Source organism: Mytilus edulis, chromosome 14 (assembly GCF_963676685.1).
Source record: "Mytilus edulis chromosome 14, xbMytEdul2.2, whole genome shotgun sequence".
Classification (NCBI taxonomy): domain Eukaryota; kingdom Metazoa; phylum Mollusca; class Bivalvia; order Mytilida; family Mytilidae; genus Mytilus; species Mytilus edulis.
The window spans coordinates 68,197,575-68,220,680 of NC_092357.1; the positions used below are offsets into that span (position 1 = coordinate 68,197,575).

General features: G+C 31.4%; 1 protein-coding gene across 2 annotated transcripts in view; it reads right to left on the bottom strand.

Moving 5' to 3' along the window:
* Positions 1–559: 559 nt before the first annotated feature.
* Positions 560–23,106, bottom strand: part of LOC139503789 (cyclin-dependent kinase 14-like) — a 51,771-nt gene continuing 29,224 nt past the window's right edge. The window contains exons 7-18 of one of the 2 annotated variants that reach the window (XM_071293718.1): positions 22,371–22,450; positions 16,562–16,656; positions 16,095–16,157; positions 15,324–15,385; positions 13,241–13,302; positions 11,435–11,555; positions 10,477–10,570; positions 9,090–9,153; positions 6,751–6,851; positions 5,394–5,484; positions 4,561–4,583; positions 638–813 (exon numbers count right to left, since the gene is read on the bottom strand). In XM_071293718.1, the coding sequence (XP_071149819.1) occupies positions 784–813; positions 4,561–4,583; positions 5,394–5,484; positions 6,751–6,851; positions 9,090–9,153; positions 10,477–10,570; positions 11,435–11,555; positions 13,241–13,302; positions 15,324–15,385; positions 16,095–16,157; positions 16,562–16,656; positions 22,371–22,450 (886 nt within the window). In that variant the 3' untranslated portion in view covers positions 638–783. Of the gene's footprint in view, positions 814–4,560; positions 4,584–5,393; positions 5,485–6,750; positions 6,852–9,089; positions 9,154–10,476; positions 10,571–11,434; positions 11,556–13,240; positions 13,303–15,323; positions 15,386–16,094; positions 16,158–16,561; positions 16,657–22,370; positions 22,451–23,106 lie in introns of both variants that reach the window. The other variant, XM_071293717.1, reaches the window with a different exon arrangement.

Consider the following 23,106-nt stretch of genomic DNA (forward strand, 5'->3'; position numbering starts at 1 on the left):
ATTTGGTGCACTTTTTATTAACAACAAAAAAAACAATTAGCAGAACCTTCGGAAATTGTTACTGTGTATCCATTATTATTCATTGAATTCCAATTTTCATGAATTTCGGTACAGGTGAATCACAGATTCATACATTCAAAATTTTACATATGCAGTATATGGGTTTGGCCAAAACCACGATTCAAATATCTATGCAAATAAAAGTTTACATCAATCCATGAAAGTTGGTACCCACGAAAAATAATGATACCACGAAAAATAATGAATAGAATTGAGAATGGAAATGGGGAATGTGCCAAAGAGACAACAACCCGACCATAGAGCAGACAACAGCAGAAGGTCACCAACAGGTCTTCAATGCAACGAGAAATTCTCGCACCCGGAGGCGTCCTTCAGCTGGCCCCTAAACAAATATATACTGGTTCAGTGATAATGAACACCATACTAAACTCCAAATTGTACACAATTATCCATAGTATAAGCAGAACCTTCTGAAATTTGTATATTAAAACTGTATGTTTCTTCCTTGTTAAGGTGTATAGGCAGTCAAGACTCCAGAAAACTGTTAAAGCATTCTTGTACTTCTTTTAGTCCTATCTAGCCTAAAGAATTGCTAGCCTGGCCTACTGTAACCATATAGAACTCCTAAATTGTAAAATTTCCTCACACAAAATAATGTCGCTACAATTATAGGCTATACTCTGACTGTTGTCCGTATTCTAGGACGCGGTCTTGAAGGAGACGATGATTTTAATAAAAGTTCGTCCATTTCAGGAAGCAACTTTAATCCGGGAATGTTGAACACTGAAGATGCTGAAATAATAAAATAGTTAAATTAATTTATGAATGAGTCAGGAGCCTGTTGTTCAGTGGTTGTGGTTTGTCAGTGAGGTTCATTAGCAAATGTTTGGGTTTTACCAAATACTTTAAATCCGTTAATGGTTTAAAATTGAATTTGTGTTATAGGCTTACATCTCAGGCAAACTTAAGACTAGAGAGTCCCATCATTAGAGCTCAAATGCAGAAGCAAAGTTTGGAAAAAATAAGTCCTGCAAAATTTGCATTTTTTGTTAAAAGCCTGAAAAACTATTTTCGTGCAGCTGTTCTGTCCTATCCATGTAGGATTTATATTGGATGAAAAGTAAGTTAATACCATGAATTCAATTTAAACCATAAACGGATTAAAAGTATTTGGTAAAACCAAAATAATACACATCCTACAATCAGTTTATTTTACATTGTTTTCAATGGAAGTGTTGCAGTACTTTTTTCCAGGTGTATATATAAAATTTGAGACATGACATCAGGCCTTGTGGTCATAAAACTTTGATCAGTGCTCGGAGCACAAAAATCATGCTCGAAACATGAAATCAAGCAATTTGATTGGTTGATTTTCGAGTCTGAGTACAAAAATCATGCTCCAAAGTTTTATGACCGTGAGGCCAGACCTTCTCCTTTTGTTTCAACCATCTGGTCCCAAATTAATCTGACCACTTGTAATATAATTAATCTGACCACTTGTAATATAATCAATCTGACCACTTGTAATATAATTAATCTGACCACTTGTAATATAATTTCCTGTCATTACCCACCTTTATGATTTTCTTTGATCATCATAATAAATAATTATGGATACATTTGTTACCATGGTTGCAGGTTTAAGGTAGCACAATACAAAGATTTTTTTACTTCCAATCACTAACCTTTGAAATGCTGTAACTTTCTTATGAATGCATAGAAAATAATAAAAGAGGTATATATAGATAGATAAAAGATTAATCTTTTAAATGGTTGCAATATTTCTATTATGCAATCATTATGTAATCAATTATTATGTAATTAGTGGCAAAATCTTGGTAAGTTCACTTGAATGAATTTAGCTCTATCATCTCTTTAACTAAACAGAAAATTTTAACGAAATCTCAATCAACACATCACGGGCTTCAAAAGGGTGTCTCAGATTGTCTCTATGGTACTCCTCTGCTCATAAATCTCTAATTAGTGTAAACATCCTAACCACATAAAAGAAGATAATGTTTAATTAGGTGTAAAATTTGTTCTATACATTCTATCTGAAATCTGAGACACCCTTTTGTAGATAATGGCCATAGGAACAACATATCATAAAATCAACCCTCTAGGGATACCTATGCAGAAGCTAATTTCATTTGAAAGTGGAAATTTGGTGAAAAATATTTTAGACACAGTTAACATTATAATTGGTTACATAATTGTTGCATAATACTAACATTGCATTTATTTGAAAGAGTAATCTGTTAGCTATCCAAAACTACCACTTTTATAAATTTTCAAGCATTATTAAGAAAGTTACAGCATTTTAAAACTTGGGAGTTGGAGTTATAAAATCTTTGTATTGTGCTACCTTAAATGCTTTGAAATCAATTAATGGTATAATCATACATAAATGAGTTAAGTTGTGCATTATAAAGTGAGAATTCAGTGATCAAAACTACCAAAAAAAATTGAAAAAAAAACCCAAAAAATATCTAAATATTCTCAAATTTATCTCTTGAACACAATAATGAATGTTTTGTCAACATAAAAATCACGCACAGATATTCAACATTTTTCACTTGACTAAGTAAATTATAAATATCAAACATCTAATATACACATTTGTGTATTCAATTATGAGGTCAAATACTTGTGTATTAAGAATTATATTGAGTGGTCTGTATAATTATGTAAGACTGAGGTTGATAGGTAATGTGGTCAATTTGATTGGCAGTTTAGGAGGTGGGGCATTGTAATTAAAGGTTCACCTTGTCTCTGATTGTTTAGTGATAATGACAGTTGTCAATCATACTAGTTGAATCAATACCCAATTACCTAATCAAAATGTTTTTTAAAAGCCTGCACATCAACACATCTTAATGACATACATTCTTGAATGAACTGCTCCAATAATATACCGAGTTTTTTTCAGTTTATATGTGTATTATGTGCACATATATCAGAACCATAGGGAACTATATTTCAGTGTGAATACATTTAGTAACAGTAGCTAACCTGTCCTGTTGTTAGGGAGGCTGGTGCCTAAGTAAAGATTTAGAACAAGTTCTAATCTTTCCAAAAACAGGAAATCTTTTTACTGTACTTAGAAGTAACTGAGAGACTATACAAAAGAATTAAGTTCAATAATTTAAAGACCAATAAATACTGAAAAATAATTTTTATATCAGAATATTGATCGCCTATCCATTTTCATCTGGATTTATTTTTAGACCTTACTGAGCAAAGCAAAGCTTGTATACCTTATTAAGAGGTTTAACAAGCTATTAATGCAGGTTAATTCAAAATTTCCTAAATAGAAAATGCGAAAATGCCTAAGTCAGGTATATGACAGTTGTTATCCTTTTGTTCGTGATGTGTTTGAGCTTTTGATTTTGCACACGAACATATGTAATACTATAACTACAATTTTTTAATCATAATATTGTAAACGAAGGTCTTTTTCAGAAATGATGTTCTGAATATCGGTCCTTCAATTCTGTGTTCTTTTATTTTTTTCTAGTAATTTTTCTTTATTTTTTATAAATTTGACTATAAATCTGTATTCTATTTATTTTTTATAAATTTGACTATAAATCTGTATTCTATTTATTTTTTTCTTTATTTTTTTATAAATTTGACTATAAATCTGTATTCTATTTATTTTTTTCTTTATTTTTTTATAAATTTGACTATAAATCTGTATTCTATTTATTTTTTTCTTTATTTTTTTATAAATTTGACTATAAATCTGTATTCTATTTATTTTTTTCTTTATTTTTTTATAAATTTGACTATAAATCTGTATTCTATTTATTTTAGCACCAAATTTTTCTCTATTCTTGTTTTGTTGTTGCATATAATTCTTTAGTCTTTATCTTTTTGGGTCTAATTTCTATATTCTATATGTATTTTACACTTTACTCTGTACAATTGACCCATTATTCCATATTGAGGGGGGGTTGGAGGGGTTCCTGATCCTGAAATCGGATTTAAAACCATGAAATCCTGAGGTACTTTAAAAGTTAAAGAAAATTAAATCCTGACATCCCAAAATTCGTAAAAAGAATTCCCAGATCCTAAAAGGGTCAATCCTGAAATCTCGAGCTTAAAAACACCCGATCCAGAAGTTCCGATAAAGGTCCTACCCCCTCTCTATTCTGTAAAACCCATCAATACCCTCATAAATTACTTTATCACACATGTGATTAGCAGTTTTTTTTATTTATTCTAAGATTTGAACAAAGTTTTCATTATTTCCATTACCTAATTAAGAAAATCTATTAAAGTATTAAGTATCACACAAATTCTATTTATTTAAGGAGGTAAACCAAGGTTAAGGGAGATAACTCTTAAAATAAGTATGTTTGTGTCAACCATTTTCATTAAAATATATTCTAAGCTTCTAGGTCAAATAGATTATTTCCAATCTGTTTCAGGTAGATGCTTAGGACACATTGATGAAACCTGACTTTTACAAACGCATAACTGATTTGAAGAGTTATTATCCTGAACCAAGGTCAACCCCATTAAAAGAAATCTTACCAAGTTCATATTTATTCTTTTACCTTTGCCAAAAAAGAAAAACAAGAAAAATTAAATACACTATAATTAATTACAAAATTTACAATACACTCAACTACGAAATCGTAATTTATTAAAGAATTGCATTTTATGATTTTTTTTCTTTCAGATTTTTGTCATTTGACGATATATTGTGTTCCTAAATATTTATTGTGAGGGTGGGTTCACTCAATCTACATCTTAGCTTATTGAGAATTTACAGTTTAAATGACTCTAAAAGGAGTAGGGGCAATAAGACTCTTGTTTGATCCAAATGTTTTTGCAAATTGAAAAATTAAAATCCATGGTCTAAAATTCTAAAATATGTCCAAGACAAAGTTTTTGTTATTTTAAATTGTTTGCTGTTGCTTTACCTACCCACTTAAAAACAAGCCTTCTCGAGAAAGAAAAAAAAAAAAAAAAGTTATTAAAGATAAAAATCATTATACTTTTTTTTTTTGAAATTTTATTTCTTTCTCTCATGCAGTTTTTTTTTTAAATATATAGGTCAATGTGCTCGTTTTCGAGATATTAGCCATTGCAATCTTGGCGGGAAAATGTACTCTCTTGACTTTTCATGGCTTTATCATTGACAAGTTTAAGTTCTAAAAAACTATTAAAAAATAATCAAAATTTTATAAGACTGTTATACATGTAAAAGATTTATAAAAAGAAAAATGGGGGTCAAATGGGCAAATTTTTTTAAGGCATTCAAATGCATAAAACCAGAGGAATCCGAAAATCTGACAAAACCTCAAAACATGACAAGCGAACTCCCTTAAGGTTAGCCTGATTTTTTTTAATAATTAACTTACCATCAGGAATCTCGTGAATTTTTGGAGGAAGATCATTAAAATATTCATGTCTCATCGCTGATTGAGCTGATATCCTTTTCTGTGGACACATCTATAAAATACACAAAGAAAGTGGTATACTACTGAAGACTGTACTATGACCTATAATGATTTTTCTTTTACTAATTGTGACTTTGATGTGGAGAAGTCTCATTGGCACTCATTACCACATCTTCTAATATCATCTAACCTAATATTTTCTAGATTTTTATTTTCTTTTTTAAATACTTTTACAATTCATTTTTTTTTTAAGTCAAGGTCTTCTGTGGACGATTAACTGTATTTGTCTTTAGGTCTTACCATGCAGGATGTGTATAAATATAGACCTCTACGCAAAATTTTGTTTTTTGTTTTAATGGCTCTCCATAATTAAAGAAGTTAGCTGTTTGATAGTGATTTCAAAATTTATACACATTTCTTTAACCTTAATTTTTTTTCTCAGCACTTTCATGTTTAAGGTGCAGTTAAAGTCCCAATTCAAACTTTACAGGTACCCCATGTGGAGTAGGATCTGATTACTATATCTGATCAATCCCTGTGTTTCTTAGTCTGTATCAAAAACTGTCTACATAAGTCTCATTTTATAATTACTTCACTTAGGTGCTATGAACTTTAACAGAGATACAGTACTGTAATTTCAGGTATTTTTACATGCATTTATTTGTGAGATTTCTGAAGAATGGACAAAAATGCAAGATTAGTTATCGCGATTTCAGAAAAAATATGCATATAATTTACAAATATCAGACTTCAAGTTCTAATCATTGCATTATCCCACAAGTTTCAATGTGACCTACAGAACTAGACTTTTTACAGGATTTGTTATAACATGAGCAACACGACGGGTGCCACATGTGGAGCAGGATCTGCCTACCCTTCCAGAGCACCTGAGATCACCCCAATTGTTGGTGGGGTTTGTGTTGCTTATTCTTTAGTTTTATATGTTGTGTCATGTGACTATTGTTTGTCTGTTTCATTTTTAGCCATGGCGTTGTCAGTTTATTTTCTATTTATGAGTTTGACTGTCCCTTTGGTATCTTTCGTCCCTCTTTTGCAATATGAATAATCACATTAATAAAAACATTACAAATATATAGAATCATATTCAAAACAGTGTGGTCCTGGCCATTGATTGACGACCTAAATTATCCCATTGACTGGGACAGATTAGGTGAACGTTTGTCTGTAACGACCATTGCTCACTTCTTGCGTATTACAGAATTTAAACTGTGGGTTCACCAAAGGTTCTTAACAGCCAGGACCACACTGTTTTGAATATGATTCTATAATTTACAGTAAAATAAAACATCATTCATACCTGCAGAAATTGACTAGCAAGATCTTCAGCACTAGGAATGAAAGACAGTTTTGGAATTGCTAATGACAACGAAGACACTCTCTCATACATAACAAACTTTTCTGTAAAATAAAAAAAAATATGTCAGTATTATATTCTTATATTCTAAAACAGACATATTTAGTATCTACAACAAAAGTTACAATGAAAAAGGTTATTTTTGTGTCATTATTAAACATTACATAATATAGTTTTTCCTGTACTTTTTTTAATTTGTTTGTTCTGTTCTAAGGGAGATAACAATATTTAAAACTTGTTATTATCTCCCTTAGAACAGAAGAAAAAAAATTAAACAAGAATGTGTCCATAGTACACAAATGCCCCATCCACACTATCATTTTACATGTTCAGTAGACTGTGGAAATTGGGTAAAATCTCTAATTTGGCATTAAAATTAGAAAGATAATATCATAGGGAACAAGTGTACTAAGTTTCAAGTTGATTGGACTTCAACTTCATCAAAAACTTTCTCAACCAAAAACTTTAACCTGAAGCGGGACAGATGGATGAACGGACACACAGACCAGAAAACATAATGCCCATAAATGGTGGCATACAAATCGAATAAAGGGCTGCGCTTAGGCGCATGATACGCCCGTTGCTCTTTTACATTGTCTTTTATGCTTTAAATGAATTTAAATGATCAACTAGAAATAGTGTGAGCTCTGTCAAATACAAATAATAAATAAAAATGCACAAAAAAATTGGCACTATTAAGGCTACCTCAAATTTAACTAAGTTTGTTTTCTTAATTTTTCATCCATACATAAAATTTTGTGAAAGTGTTAGTTATAGTCCCAAAATTGGAAAAATCCCCCCTTTTTTAAGCATAAAAATTCATAACACGGAAATGTAAAATCTGAAATTTATAAAAATTGAAAGGGAGCTTACATTAATAGATATAAACAATTCACCAAAGTTTCATGGACATTGGTGAAAGCCTTTTTGAGTTATTGTCCGAAGTGTTAAAAATCACCTTTTTTTTATGAATAAAGCCCCATAAATCCAAAACTTAAAATCTGAAATTTATAAAAATTGAAAGGGAGCTTACATCAATAGATATAAACAATTCACCAAAGTTTCATGGACATTGGTGAAAGCCTTTTTGGGTTATTGTCCTAAGTGTTAAAAATCACCCTTTTTTTATGAATAAAGCCCCATAAATCCAAAACTTAAAATCTGAAATTAAAAAAAAACGAAAGGGAGCTTACGTCAATAGATATAAACAATTCACCAAAGTTTCATGGACATTGGTGAAAGCCTTTTTGAGTTATTGTCCGAAGTGTTAAAAATCACCTTTTTTTTATGAATAAAGCCCCATAAATCCAAAACTTAAAATCTGAAATTTATAAAAATTGAAAGGGAGCTTACATCAATAGATATAAACAATTCACCAAAGTTTCATGGACATTGGTGAAAGCCTTTTTGGGTTATTGTCCTAAGTGTTAAAAATCACCCTTTTTTTATGAATAAAGCCCCATAAATCCAAAACTTAAAATCTGAAATTTATAAAAATTGAAAGGGAGCTTACATCAATAGATATAAACAATTCACCAAAGTTTCATGGACATTGGTGAAAGCCTTTTTGAGTAATTGTCCGAAGTGTTAAAAATCCCCCTTTATTTATGTATAAAGCCCCATAAATCCAAAACTTAAAATCTGAAATTAAAAAAAAACGAAAGGGAGCTTACATCAATAGATATAAACAATTCACCAAAGTTTCATGGACATTGGTGAAAGCCTTTTTGAGTTATTGTCCGAAGTGTTGAAAATCCCCCCTTTTTTATGAATAAAGCCCCATAAATCCAAAACTTAAAATCTGAAATTAAAAAAAAACGAAAGGGAGCTTACGTCAATAGATATAAACAATTCACCAAAGTTTCATGGACATTGGTGAAAGCCTTTTTGAGTTATTGTCCGAAGTGTTGAAAATTCCCCCTTTTTTTATGAATAAAGCCCCATAAATCAAAAACTTAAAATCTGAAATTAAAAAAAAACGAAAGGGAGCTTACGTCAATAGATATAAACAATTCACTTAAGTTTCATGGAAATTGATGAAGGTGTTTTTGAGTTATTGTCCGAAGTGTGGACGACGGACGGACGGACGGACAGACGGACGGACGGACGGACGGACAACGGTATACCATAATACGTCCCGTCCCGGGCGTATAAAAACAGAAAGTATCTAATCAAACAGATGGTAAAATTATATCTTGAAAACATCAAATGGAAAACAACTGTCACATTCCTGACTAGGGTCACTTCAAAACAGCATCCTATTTTTATTTTTTTTAACTTACTTCTATCATACTGAGGTAATTTAGAGACATCCTTCCATGTGTTGTCTGTGGGGGTTCCCAGCACCTAAAAATAGACATCATGATAAGATCTAAATATAGCATTTAAAGTATAATAAAATTATTCATGTGAACTTTTGATACCTTTTGTGAATTCTCCAATCATTAAATCTTTTACAAAATTCATTGATTACAAAAAAAAAGAAGATGTGGTATGATTGCCAATGAGACAACTCTCCACAAGAGACCAAAATGACACAGAAATTAACAACTAAATAATATATAGGTCACCGTACGGCCTTAAACAATGAGCAAAGCCCATACCGCATACTCAGCTTTAAAAGGCCCAGAAATGACAATGTAAAACAATTCAAACGAGAAAACTAGCAGCTTTATTTATGTACAAAAAATGAACAAAAAATAAATATGTAACACATAAACAAACGACAACCACTGAATTACAGGCTCCTTACTTAAATGTTCATAACATACTAAATGTATGTTCATATTGAAATTGATAGAAAACCAAAAATTGGAAACTTTGGAAATAAAGGTGGAGGGATAAAGAAAAAAAACATTTTCCTGTCCCCAATAAATTATGACTCATGATACTTTTGCTGAAATTCTCCAGTCATTCAATATTTTTCAAAATTCTCCCAAAAACACTTTACATACTTTAAACTATGCTCTGAATGCCCGCGATTTCGTGGGTGTGTTCTAGTCATATTGATTAATGGAAACAATCATCTTTTCTACACTATTAAATTTCATTATTGCCCGTGAATGGTTGAACCATTGAAAAATATACCCAAAAATAAAAGTACTTTCATCATTAAAAATGAGTCCAAAATGATCTTAGAGCTGACAAAACACTTGATTCTGATTTAGAGTAATTTCTCGCAATTTGATTGGCTGATGTTGTCCTAATAATTTTTAGTACAATTTTTTATTATGTCAATTAAAATTATCTCCCTTATACCAATGAACTTACAAAAAAATATAAAATTTGAGTTGCTTTATATTTCCTAATATATTTAATTTTTCAGTTATAGATTAAATATCTAAAATATATTTGGTTGATATCATCCTAATATTGAATTTGAATATAATAATATGTAATATAACAAAATCTGGATAAATTTGTTACAGTGTTCAATTGTCCCAATATGGATTTTATCAGGTCAATAAAATTCATATTGGCTTCACCTCACCAGATATGAATTTTATTGATCCGCTAAATTCTCAAATTCTCGTATTAGGACAATTGAACACTGTGTAACTAATAGAATTGAGAGTTATCTTTTTTTATTTCTTAACTAATAAACAATGTAATTATTACAAAACAAAACTGATAAAACCCTTAAAAAATAATTAACCTATTTGTACTTACCCTAAATATTTTATCTAACTGATCATAGGAATCTTTCATACCAGGAAATGTCGGAGCACCAGCTATCATTTCTGTGAATATACAACCTACACCCCTGCAAAATAAATGTATAACAATAAATAACTCCCAAGAAAGAAGGAGCACCTCTTATCATCACAACAAAATACAATTCATTTCCAAAGTTCAAAGAAGACAGACAATTCCAACAATGTTACTTAGACCACTAATTTTTTTTGAAAAACCTACAAAATCTTGAATTATATCTGACAGAAAAAAATTAAAGTTTTGCAAATAAAATTGAGAATGGAAATGGGGAATGTGTCAAAGAGACAACAACCCGACCAAATAAAAAACAACAGCAGAGGGTCACCAACAGGTCTTCAATGTAGCGAGAAATTCCCGCACCCGGAGGCGTCCCTCAGCTGGCCCCTAAACAAATATATACTAGTCCAGTGATAATGAACGCCATACTAATTTCCAAATTGTACACAAGAAACTAAAATTAAAATAATACAAGACTAACAAATGACAGAGGCTCCTGACTTGGGACAGGCGCAAAAATGCGGTGGGGTTAAACATGTTTGTGAGATCTCAACCCTCCCCCTATACCCTTTTTTTTTTGGTTGATGAGAAAAGGTTGTTTTCGTTTCTATTGACAATTCTCAACGATGCTTTTTAAAAATATCTGATAATCTCTTAAAAGTGTTTCACCATTGCTCAATTCTCATTCCTTCAGTTTTATATAGATTATACCACAATATAGAATGTGAAACAAATATTAATTACAGGTTAACAACAACATTGTCTGTAGATCAAAAACTGATCAAAACTGATTTTTTCACATAAAAATAAAATAAATTAAAAAGATTTTCCTCCCTGCCAGCCTTGATAATTTTCACATGTTAGGGGAAACCAACATTCATTTTTCAATGGCCTTACAAATATTCTATAAACTCACCACATATCTAAAGACACTGAATAATTTGTGGAGCCCAGTAACACATCAGGAGGCCTGTACCATAAAGTGACTACTTCATTAGAGTATGTGTGACTAGGAATGGATTTAGCCCTGGCTAAACCTGTAATATATAAAATATAAAAAATGTATTAATCATTGCTAGAAAATAAAGAAATTCTGTATTTAATGATAACACTTTTATTCAAATCAGACAATAACTTCATGAGATTTTTTATCTCTGACTGTATATATTGACTTTTTTTTCTTGGACAGCTTTATTTTTTACCATAAACATACATATGCTTCTTTGAAATTTTAAATGAATTAAATTAATGAGGTTATTTAAACAATGAGTTAATAATGAGATAGTTTGGTAATTTTTTTTTTAATGAGGTTGTTTAAAAAATTTGTTGATTTGTTGATAAATAAAAGTTATCTCCCCATAGATTTTCAAATTTAAAACTTGATGCCTGCCGAGCATTTTAAATATTTAAAATGTAACGGTCGAGAGTGGATAAATATTGTATTACACAAGATTTGGTGGTAGAATTTGCTTTCTCTAGTGATTTACAAACAAAATGCAGACAAAATTCTTCCTTCTTTTCAAATGCATACCTGCCAACTTTCACGATTTAGGCGTGTACTACACGATTTTGACCCTCTGTCCCGATTACACGATCGTAATAATAGCCAAAAAACACGATTTTAGTAAAATTTATACGAAAAATATTTTTGTTCCCGATTTTGAACTTTTGAAAGTTTTCCCAAGGGAGACAAAATAGTTCTGTCACTGCCTTAGAAAAAAAAGCGTGTTGCTTCGTGCAAATACTTAGAGAAATGGGAGAATGATGTCAAGTACAGGGGCTGGTTGTCTAAATCAACGTTAGGATTGTCACATGCCTTTTGTAAAGTTTGCAACAGAGACTTTAAAGTTGACCACGGTGGCCTTAATGATGTCTCCAAACATTCTAGTACTTCTTGTGATATTGATCTATATAATATATGAGGGTTTGAATGGGGTTAAATGATTAAAGAATATAATGCCCTTGAAAAATGAAGATAAGGGAATAACGGGCAAAAAAAATGAAAATTTGAGAAATGCGTGGTCAAATTTTTAGAAGATTAGAGAAAAAAGAGGTTAATTTTTTGAAGATTAAAGAAAAAAGGGGTGAAAATTAAATGTTTACAGAACAAAAGACACCCCCCCCCCCCCATTCCAGACCCTCATATATTGTTGGTTTTAAATTATTAAAATTATTACTTTTTTTTTTATTTCTTGACAATGTATCAGACAAACATAAAGTCATCTTTAATACTGGTGTTTATCTCAACAAAAAGAATACAACAATCAAACAATTTAAAAAAAGATAGGTTATAATAATAGCATCTTCAACTATCAACCCCCAAAAAAGAAGTATGTCAGACACTTTTAGGAGCCAAATCATCACACGAAAAAATGCTGCAAAAAAATTCTACCCTCAAAAATGGTGCCGCGCACAAAAACCCCTATGGCCATTTTCAAAAGTTGGCAGGTATGCAAATGATCTGTAAAAAGATGTGTTTTTTCTATGTGACGTCGCCTTTTTTCATACCATCACAATAGGAAATTTAGAGGAAAGCAAGAAAATTCGACGTTAAAATATTTTGACCAATGAAGAAGTGAGATCAAACAATCCACATGTTGATTTAATCAAAATAATCAACATGTCAGGAAAGGGATAAATCATGTAAGAATTAGAGAAATAAAAGTTATCTCCCCTAAGTATTGTTTTTCTGCACCTTATTATCTCACCTAACACAACTTACCAAAATCAGCTAACTTGAGATCACCCTGTTCACTAATTAACAAATTTTGAGGCTTCAGATCCCTGAAATTAAAATAACACTTTTCAGATATATAAAATGATTCACATAATAACATGATTCACATAAATAACATGATTCATATATTTAACATGATTCACATATCTAACATGATTCATATATATAAAATGATTCACATAATACTATGATTCACATATATAACATGATTCATATATTTAACATGATTCACATAAATAACATGATTCAAATATATAAAATGATTCACATAACATGATTCACATATCTAACATGATTCACATAAATACTATGATTCACATAATACTATGATTCACATAATACTATGATTCACATATTTAACATGATTCACATATCTAAAAATGATTCACATATCTAAAATGATTCACATATCTAACATGATTCACATAAAATAACATGAATCACATTTAAACATGAATCACATTTAAACATAATTCACATAAATAACATGATTCACATAAATAACATGATTCACATTTAAAACATGATTCCCATAAAGAAAACTGTCTCATTGCGATAAGACGTGTCACGGTACTTGTCTATCCCAAATTCATGTATTTGGTTTTGATGTTATATATACATGTTATATTTGTTATTCTCGTGGGATTTTGTCTATATGTGTTACATTTTAGTGTTATGTCGTTGTTCTCCTCTTATATTTAATGCGTTTCCCTCGGTTTAAGTTTGTTATCCCGATTTTGTTTTTTGTCCATGGATTTATGAGTTTTGAACAGCGGTATACTACTGTTGCCTTTATTCTCCACGCAAAAATAAATTACAACCAGACAAATGACATTGTACACTCCTAAGTCAGAAGCTTGTTAGTAGTTGTCGCATGTAATAACTTTATGTTTTTTTTCCGGATTTGGAAAAAACAAGAATGTGTCCCAAGTACACCGATGCCCTATCCGCACTATCATTTTCTATGTTCAGTGGACCATGAAAATTGGATAAAATCTCTAATTTGGCATAAAAATTAGAAAGTAGAAAGATTATATCATAAGGAACATGTTTATTAAGTTTCAAGTGGATTGGACTTCAACTTCATCAAAAACTACCTCCACCAAAAACTTTAACCTGAAGCAGGACAGATGGACAAATGGACGAAAGAACAGACAAACGAACAAACGAACAAACGAACAAACGAACCAATGAACAGTCAGACCCACAGACCAGAAAACATAATGCCCATAAATGGAGCATAAAAATCATGATTGCAAATTTTTGATTGCTCGTAAAATCTTTTCAATATTTTTAACATTCTGGGATTTTGTCTCTTTTTGGAGACTGTACATGTATTGTCCCATAGATGTTGTTTTACTATGTCCTTTAAGCATTACCGGTCAAATTGACCAATGGATGGTCACAATTCTTCAATTACAGTACTATTATTCCTTACATAACACAATAGATCTTTAGTGGTCATCCCACTGTGTTTATGTAAAGTCAAATATGATGACCCTGACTTAATAACTTTGACCAGGACATATCAGTGAAGTCATAATGTTTGAACTGACTTTGATAAGTTTGACATGAACTTATCAAGTCATCTTCCCTTTGCTGGTAAAACTAAGAAAACACTTTCAAAAAACGCAAAAACAGTCCAATAAATCGATTATCAGGTTATTTGCATATTTATATTTAGGAATTGAATGCTTCTTTTTGTAACTTCATTGAGTAAAAGTGTTGACCAAAGTACAACACTAACCCTAAACCTAACCCTACATTTCTAAAAATGTGCGAATGGTCAAAGCCTATGAAGTTAAGAAAAGAAGCATTATAATAACATTTTTTAGCTAGGATCATGAAAACACGATTTTTATCAATTTTTTATTTAATTTACCTGCACACTTCCTTGTGTGACCTTGTGTCATCATGAATGTCAAATTTTATTGTGTAATGAAGTTGATTAAGGAATAATGCGAGATTGGAGTGTAGACAATTAGAATAACGTATTATAATGAAACATACATCTAATGTAATTATTGTAAAATATCAACATGCAGACAACCTGTTAATTGGTACATACCTATGTAATATTTTCCTCGTATGACAATATCGCAGTCCTCTCAGTAATTGGAATAAAAATATCTATAAAAGATAAAGTAAGATACTAGTATTCTGATCATTAATAAAAACAGAAATATTCAAATATTCAAGTTCAGTAGAAAAATATTTGGGGCAAAAATGGGGATTCAAACTACAACAGCCTTTTCATTTAAATTCTCTAAACTTTCAAAAGATTTTAGCACTTTGTATCAATTTTTTTTATATGTGTTAAAGAAAGTAGCTTGATCTATAATAGTTTACTTTTATAAATTATGACTTGGATCGAGAGTTGTCTCATTGGCACTCATACCACATCTTTCTACATTTATTCAATGGAAAATATCTTGATTGGATAAGGTGTTTTTTACATACTGAACAGTAGATATTACTTATCAAAGTATTTGACAGGAAAAAGATCTCTGGAATTTTCATATGAAATGTATTTGAAGTAACATTTTGGATTTCAATGCTAGTATGTTAGCTACATTAATAGAATTGTTTCATATTTTTGATGTCTGGGACTTTCAAAGCCGACTATACTGTACTTGTATTTCTCATTGTTGAAGGCTGTACAGTTGCCTATAATTGCTAACAAGATAGCCTTGTAAAAATAAAGGTCAGCGGTTTTTCTTCCAGAGTGATCTATCAATAATCACTAACATTCACTGTGAAAAATAACTGCTTTGAGTGATTTTTTTGTAAAATGTCTTTGTGTGTATTGTATCAACATGGTGAAATGTTTACAACATACCTTCACATTAAAAGCAGTCAAACCTCCTGGATGCCTCTCTAAATACTGACTTAAGTCTGTATGCTGAAGAATAAAAATCAATTTTATTAATGAAAATAAGGGGGTTAGTAAGTTCATACTGACATGATAGTGAAAGTAAAATTAACCTAAGCCCTGGCTAACCCTATTTAGTTGGGTTAGTTTTCATCATACATCTTTAATCAATTTTCCAGAATTCAAAATTATTCCAGATTCAAATAATTCCTTGTTTCTCCAGAAACACATTTTCAATGTCATATTTACAAGGTGATAATTTTGGTCAGTGACTGTAAATCACATATGAATATATGGTCAATGCGTATTCCTATTAATAGACCTCACAATAATTTATGAATTCACAGTAAAAATATGCAACCAGTGTTAAACTTAATTAAAGGGAAATAACTCTAAAACTGACATTATACAAAAAGAAGGATTTTAATACTTACCACATATTCAAAGACAAATGTTAATGTTTCTTTCGTGTGAATTATATCGTGTAGTGTGACTATATTGGCATGTTTAAGTCCTCGTAACAATGAAGCTGTGAATAAAAATAAGATTTAGTTACGGAATTACTGAAAAAAACAATCATTCAGTTAGTTATCCAGGGAGAATGTCTTTGATGGTGGTCATTGATGGTGGCCATGTTAATTGGGTTGATGATGGGAGTTTTTAACAACCTTAACTTGCTCTACAGCCCTCGATCACCGGTCCGTTAATTGGGGTCATGTTACTCAGACTTAAATAGTCAAACTTCTATTTGGAAGAAGACTTTTAATATTCTACAAATGATATTTGTTTAGGTTGTTTTTTTAGGACGTTGGGTGGGGGGGGGGGTTGTTAGGGTCGAAACCCCTACATTATCCCCCTTACTACAGGTATGGATACAACAAAAGACAATTGTTCTGTGTTGAATACACTACGTTGACATCAGCATGTAGAAATGGAGCACAACAAAAAGCAAAATAGATAGCTACTGGGGATTCATTATTTTTCGTTGGATACCAATTTTTCGTGGATTTCAAGGGTACAGGTGAACCACGAAATTAAATGTACGATGAATAACAAATTTTCTATAGGCTTTTTTTACATAAATAAGGCCGTTAGTTTTCTCGTTTGAATTGATTTACATTGTCTTATCAGGGCCTTTTACAGCTCACTATGCGGTATGGGTTTTGCTCATTGTTGAAGGCCATACAGTGACCTATAGTTGTTAATGTCTGTGTCATTTTGGTCTTTTGTGGATAGTTGTTTCATTGGCAATCATACCACATCTTCTTTTTTATATTGTATGCAGACTTCAGCAAAACCACGAAATCAAATATCCATGAACATGCAAATTTTCCTTAATCCATGAAAATTGATACCCACAAAAAAAAATTAATCCACAGTATGTAGTTTGTTGTTCGGTGTGAGCCAAGGCTCCGTGTTGAAGGCCGTACATTGACCTATAATGGTTTACTTTTTTTAAATTGTTATTTGGATGGAGAGTTGTCTCATTGGCACTCACACCACACCTTCCTATATCTATATGTGTTACTGCAAAGAAACAAAAATTTCTATCTTTATCCTTTGCTGCTGTACATCAAATTTGTATTTCTTTCATTGTCCTAACATCAATCAGGGTGTTTGTTATCTCATTTTAAGTTGTTTCTCTTTTGTCATTTTGGGGCCTTTTATATATCTGACTATGTAGTATGGGTTTTGTTCATTGTTGAAGACCTTTCAGTGATCTATATTATAATTGTTGATTTCTAAGTCTCTTTGGTCTCTGATGGAATGTTGTATTATTGGCAATTATACCACATCTTCTAACTTTAGTAATATTATGTTATTGATAAAATTATGAATGGAAATAAAGAATGTGTCAAAGAGACACCAACTTGAGACAGATACACCTTATCGCTAATCCCGGGTGACCCAGCCGCTTGAACTTTTGACGTCAAGAACAATCACTTTTCCATTGTGGCGTCAGATGTTTTGTTTTATGAATTTTACGGGAACCTGTGTGATATCCAGTAATGGCGGACAAATAGCGATAAGGTGTATTGGTATGTTAATGATATCCCCAGCCCAGTAGTCAGTTCGACTATTACTGAATTTTATTTCCATTTTATTCAAATTCAATAAAAACTTTTGAACGATTTTATTGCAAAGTTATATCTCAGCTAAGAATCATAAATCCTATCTTATTAAAAATTAATATCATTTTCCAGATAACAGGTTAATATTAGCTAATTAGGGAACTTAAATCAATTCCTAAAGGCTGTTACACATGAAAATAAAGATTAATAATATAATTGACTAATTATCACAGGTTGATCAAACATATCCATAAGTCTATAGTCAGTCTAAAAATTCATTGAATAATATTTTATCAAAGAGGTTACTTATTACTGTAAACCAAACACATTTTGAGAGTAGAAAAATAACACAAATTTAAATCAGCATGAATATATATAACCAGGATAACTTGGATCTTTCCTTATTTAGCTACATCAGGTATACTATTCAATCGGAAAATAAAATCGCCACTTAGTGGCATAGACAGAGCTAAATGCGAAATAAAATATCCACGATAATAAGTTGGTTTACAGAATAAAAATGAACTAACAGATGGACCGACAAAAATAAGACAAAGCAATATACACCATGTCAAAAAAATACTTTATAAATGTGTAGGGGGACAGAACAGCAGTCATACTAGTTAAGAAATAATTCATGGGGGCTTGAATATATCGTGATTTTACCACGGGTTGGACCTTTATGACAAATATTTTACCCCTGAGCGATAGCGAGGGGTAAAATATCGGCATAAAGGGACAACCCGTGGTAAAATCTAGATATATTCAAGCCCCCATGAATTATTTCGATTCTGATAGGACACATACGGCAATTCTTTTGGATCGAAGCGCTCTAGGTGTAGGCAAATATTTGCCGTTCCCATAAATAAACGCACTAATAAACTAGCGTAAAAGAACGGAGCAAACTGCATTAGTGACATGCTTAAACTATTTAAAATAATGTATTTAGACAGTTTTGGATGAATTTGAATGATAATTTATTTATATGTCTTATATGATGTACAATAAAGGGCTTTTGCCACATTTTAGCATCATTTGCGTATGTTTCCTTGTGATGATTTTCGGATTCACAAGCGTGTATTTTCCCGTAAAATGCTTACATTCTAACGTCATTGTTCTATGACGTCGGGTATCTCATTCATAAAAAAGCATATGACGTGGGAGTACAATCGGAACAGCACTGGCAATATATTCATATTTTACCACGGGTGTGTACTCAAAGCGTTTGAAGGACGTCATGTTAGAATAGGAGGTTTAACTATGTTATAGCTTTAAAACCAGGTTTAGTTATCTCGTTTGAATTGTTTTACATTGTCATTTGGGGGCCTTTTATAGCTGACTATGTGGTATGGGCTTTGCTCATTGTTGAAGGCTGTACAGTGACCTATAGTTGTTAATTTCTGTGTCATTTCGGTCTTTTGTGGACAGTGGTTTCATTGGCAATCATACCACATCTTCTTTTTTATAATTAATTCCCAATTTTCTTCAAAAAAAATACCTGAACAATATAAGTCAGGAATATGGCAGTTATTTTCAATTCAGTCTGTTGGTTAATAGTAGACGATTTAATTTTGTCAGTTTTTCTGGGTATTCCCGTTTTTTTTTTAAATTAATTAAGTTGGAGATCAATATATCTATTAAACTTTTTTTTATCTTAAAAAACTAATTTACCCTGCCAATATTAAGTGTTTGTTTGAAGCCATAGACAGATCCAGGGGTGCCTGTGGGGGCCGCACCCCCTGTCTTTTGTAGGAAAAACTTGGTTGATTATATAGGGAATCACTGAAGCATGACTATAGTGGGTTCCCTCTTAGGTCAGGCAACTGGCCCCCCTTCTGAAAAGTTCTGGATCCGCCACTGGATGCCATTTATTCCATTCCACAAAGAAGGACATAGAATTATCTAATGATATTACATAAATATTTGAATACTAAGTATCAACTGTATTTTTATGCCAAGAGTTGATATTACATAAATATTTAAATACTAAGTATCAACTGTATTTTTATGCCAAGTGTTACAACTATTCTACTTCCACAAAAGAAGATCATTATAGAATTATTGGAAATCTATAAGGTACCAACTTCTCTACTTTATTCCAAATTTCCAAATAAATTACTCTAAACAGCTGACCTATCAAAATAATAGATACTAAAAACCTACACTAATGTCTTTCTAGTTCAGACATGTCCATGTAATTCAATTATTACTAATTACACAAGAATTATATATATTTCTCTGGATAATAAAAACCATAAAATTCTTCAACTATTCATGCTTGAAGTTCTACCATTTAATACATTTTTAACCATTTGACAAAGAAGGACATTATAAAATTATGGGATTTTTATTAACTGTTTGTTTATACCAAGTGTAATATTTATTTCTCTTCTAATAATTATACATTATTATAGAATTTTAAAAAAAAAATTAATTGTATTTTTATACAAAGTGAAAAAGTTTTTCCCGTTCGTCAAAATTTTACATAGTTTTGGGAATTTCTTAACTGCATTCTTGTACTAAAAGAAAAATACTTTACTTCTACAAATAACAGAATGTGTTCTGGTAATTTTTAGCTGTATCTTTATACCAAGTGTAACAACTATTTCTTTTCCACAAAGAAAAACATTATAAAATGGAAATTTTCAACTGCATTTTCATATTTAGTGTGAAATCTTATTCCTTAAAAGAAGAAGTAATAAATATTGAAGAATTATTGGATTTTTCAAGAGTATTTTTATACCAAGTGTTCTTACATCTAATTTCCCTTCTACAAATTATTGGAAATCCATTAGGTACCTATTTTTCTACTTATTCCAAATAAATTACTTATTATACAACATTTATATATATTTCTCAGGATAATAAAAACCCATAAAATTCTTTAACTATTCCTGCTTAATGTTCTGCCTGTAATATACCTATAAATGTACTCATAATTTTGCATTAAGCTCTCAGAATAAGTAAGAATACATTTCCTTTAGCTCTTTACCTAATGATCCAATAACATAAATAGTTGGTAGTGGTGGTGGTGGGGGAGGGGAGGGGTAGGATGTTTATCAGGACTCCAGAATCAGGTGTTTTTAAGCTCAGGATTTCGGGATTGATCCTTTCAGGTTCCAGGAATTCTTTTTTCAAATTTCTGGATGTCAGGATTTAAATTTCTTTAAATTTGGGACCTCCAGATTTCATGTTTTTAAGTCAGGAATTTCGGGATCAGGACCCCTCCTACCCCCTTCGATAGTGCATTTCTGTAGAAAAAGAAGATACCATGTTTGTTACTATGATAGATTGAATGAATTAATTCAAAACTACTAACATTTTTTTTTTTAATTGAATGACATTTATTTCTTTATGATTTTATAAGAGATTGTTACAGGTTTGAATATCATGACTGTGTCAACAGAATTATTTTCATTTATAAAGGAAAATAATTTGAGAATAATCAAAGTGATGCCACCCAAATTCCAATTTGATCTGTGTTTTGTGGTTATAAGTATTGTGTATTGGGTTTCATAACATTTTGTTGAAGTAAACTAACGTTGTCACTTCTTGGCCTTTAATTTATAGCTGACTTTGCGGTATGGGCTTTGCTCATTGTTGAATGCCATACAGTGACCTATATGTGTTAGTTTCTATGTCATTTTGGTCTCTTGTGGAGAGTTGTCTAATTGGCAATCATACCACATTTTCTTATTTATAATGATAGAAACTAAGAAACCAATTTGAAAGTACCTTAGGGTACAGGCTGAAAAGGGTAAACCTCAATGCCAAATAGCATAAAATCATAGAAAACTCCATCAGCTTTAACTGAGAATTTTGTTGAGAAGTCTTGAATTCCTACCTTTTATTGAAAAAATAAAGAAATTCATTTTGAATATAGGAATGTCTATAATTTTAATATTATGACCTGTCCACACTCAGTTCAAAGGAAACTTTCAAAGGGTCAGTGGCGGATCCAGCCATATTAAAAAGGGGGTTCCCAACCCAGAGTAAAGGGGGGGGGGGGGGGGGGTTCCAACTATATGCTCCCATTCAAAAGCATTGATCGTCCAAAAAAAAGGGGGGTTCCAACCCCCGGAACCCCCCCCCCCCCTTGGATCCGCCACTGAGGGTTTTTCTAAGGCAGTCCATTTTTATATTTATATAATAACGCATCTTATTAATTTACCTTCTCGTATTGCAGTAAATGGAGCTCCCTCTTCCTGTTGAAGTCGGATTTCTTTCAATGCAACTATCTGATTCGTCAAACTGAAAAACAGGGAAAATATCAAATGACATAAAGAATTTCTCTGACACCTGTCTATTTTTCGATGTCCGGACAGCTTTATTTTCATTTTCCTCCCAAAATAACCTGGGAAACCCAAACTAAATGATCATAAGAAAGGATGATAAATGCAACTATGCATTAAACCTATAGGACACAGTGAAAGGAAGAGAAGCTACACACAACCAGGTGCTCCGTAGGGCACAGCTTTATAGGACCCCAGTGGTTGAACCCTGAACAGTTGGGGCAAATTTGGTCACAATATTCAAGCTTGATTCTGTCTGAATTTGGATTGTGATCAAATTTTTGACATAATATAGGTTTTTGTCACAAAATTAATGTGGTCAAAGATCTAACAAATCTATTGCACAATACTGTGCAATTGAAAATTTTTTCTTGAAACTTTTCAAAATTCGAAATTTGAAAAATTTTGAAAAAAAAGGAAGCCCTTCAAAAAATGGTAAACAAAAAATCCCCCCCCCCCCCCAACTTTTTGAAACCCCCTTGGAGCAATAACCCTTAAACTCAATCCCATGCTTTCCATTGCAGGATTGAACCTTGTACTACAATTTCAGAGAGATCTATACACTTATACACAAGTTTAATTTGTCATGATTGTTTGGGAACTAGAAACAAGCTT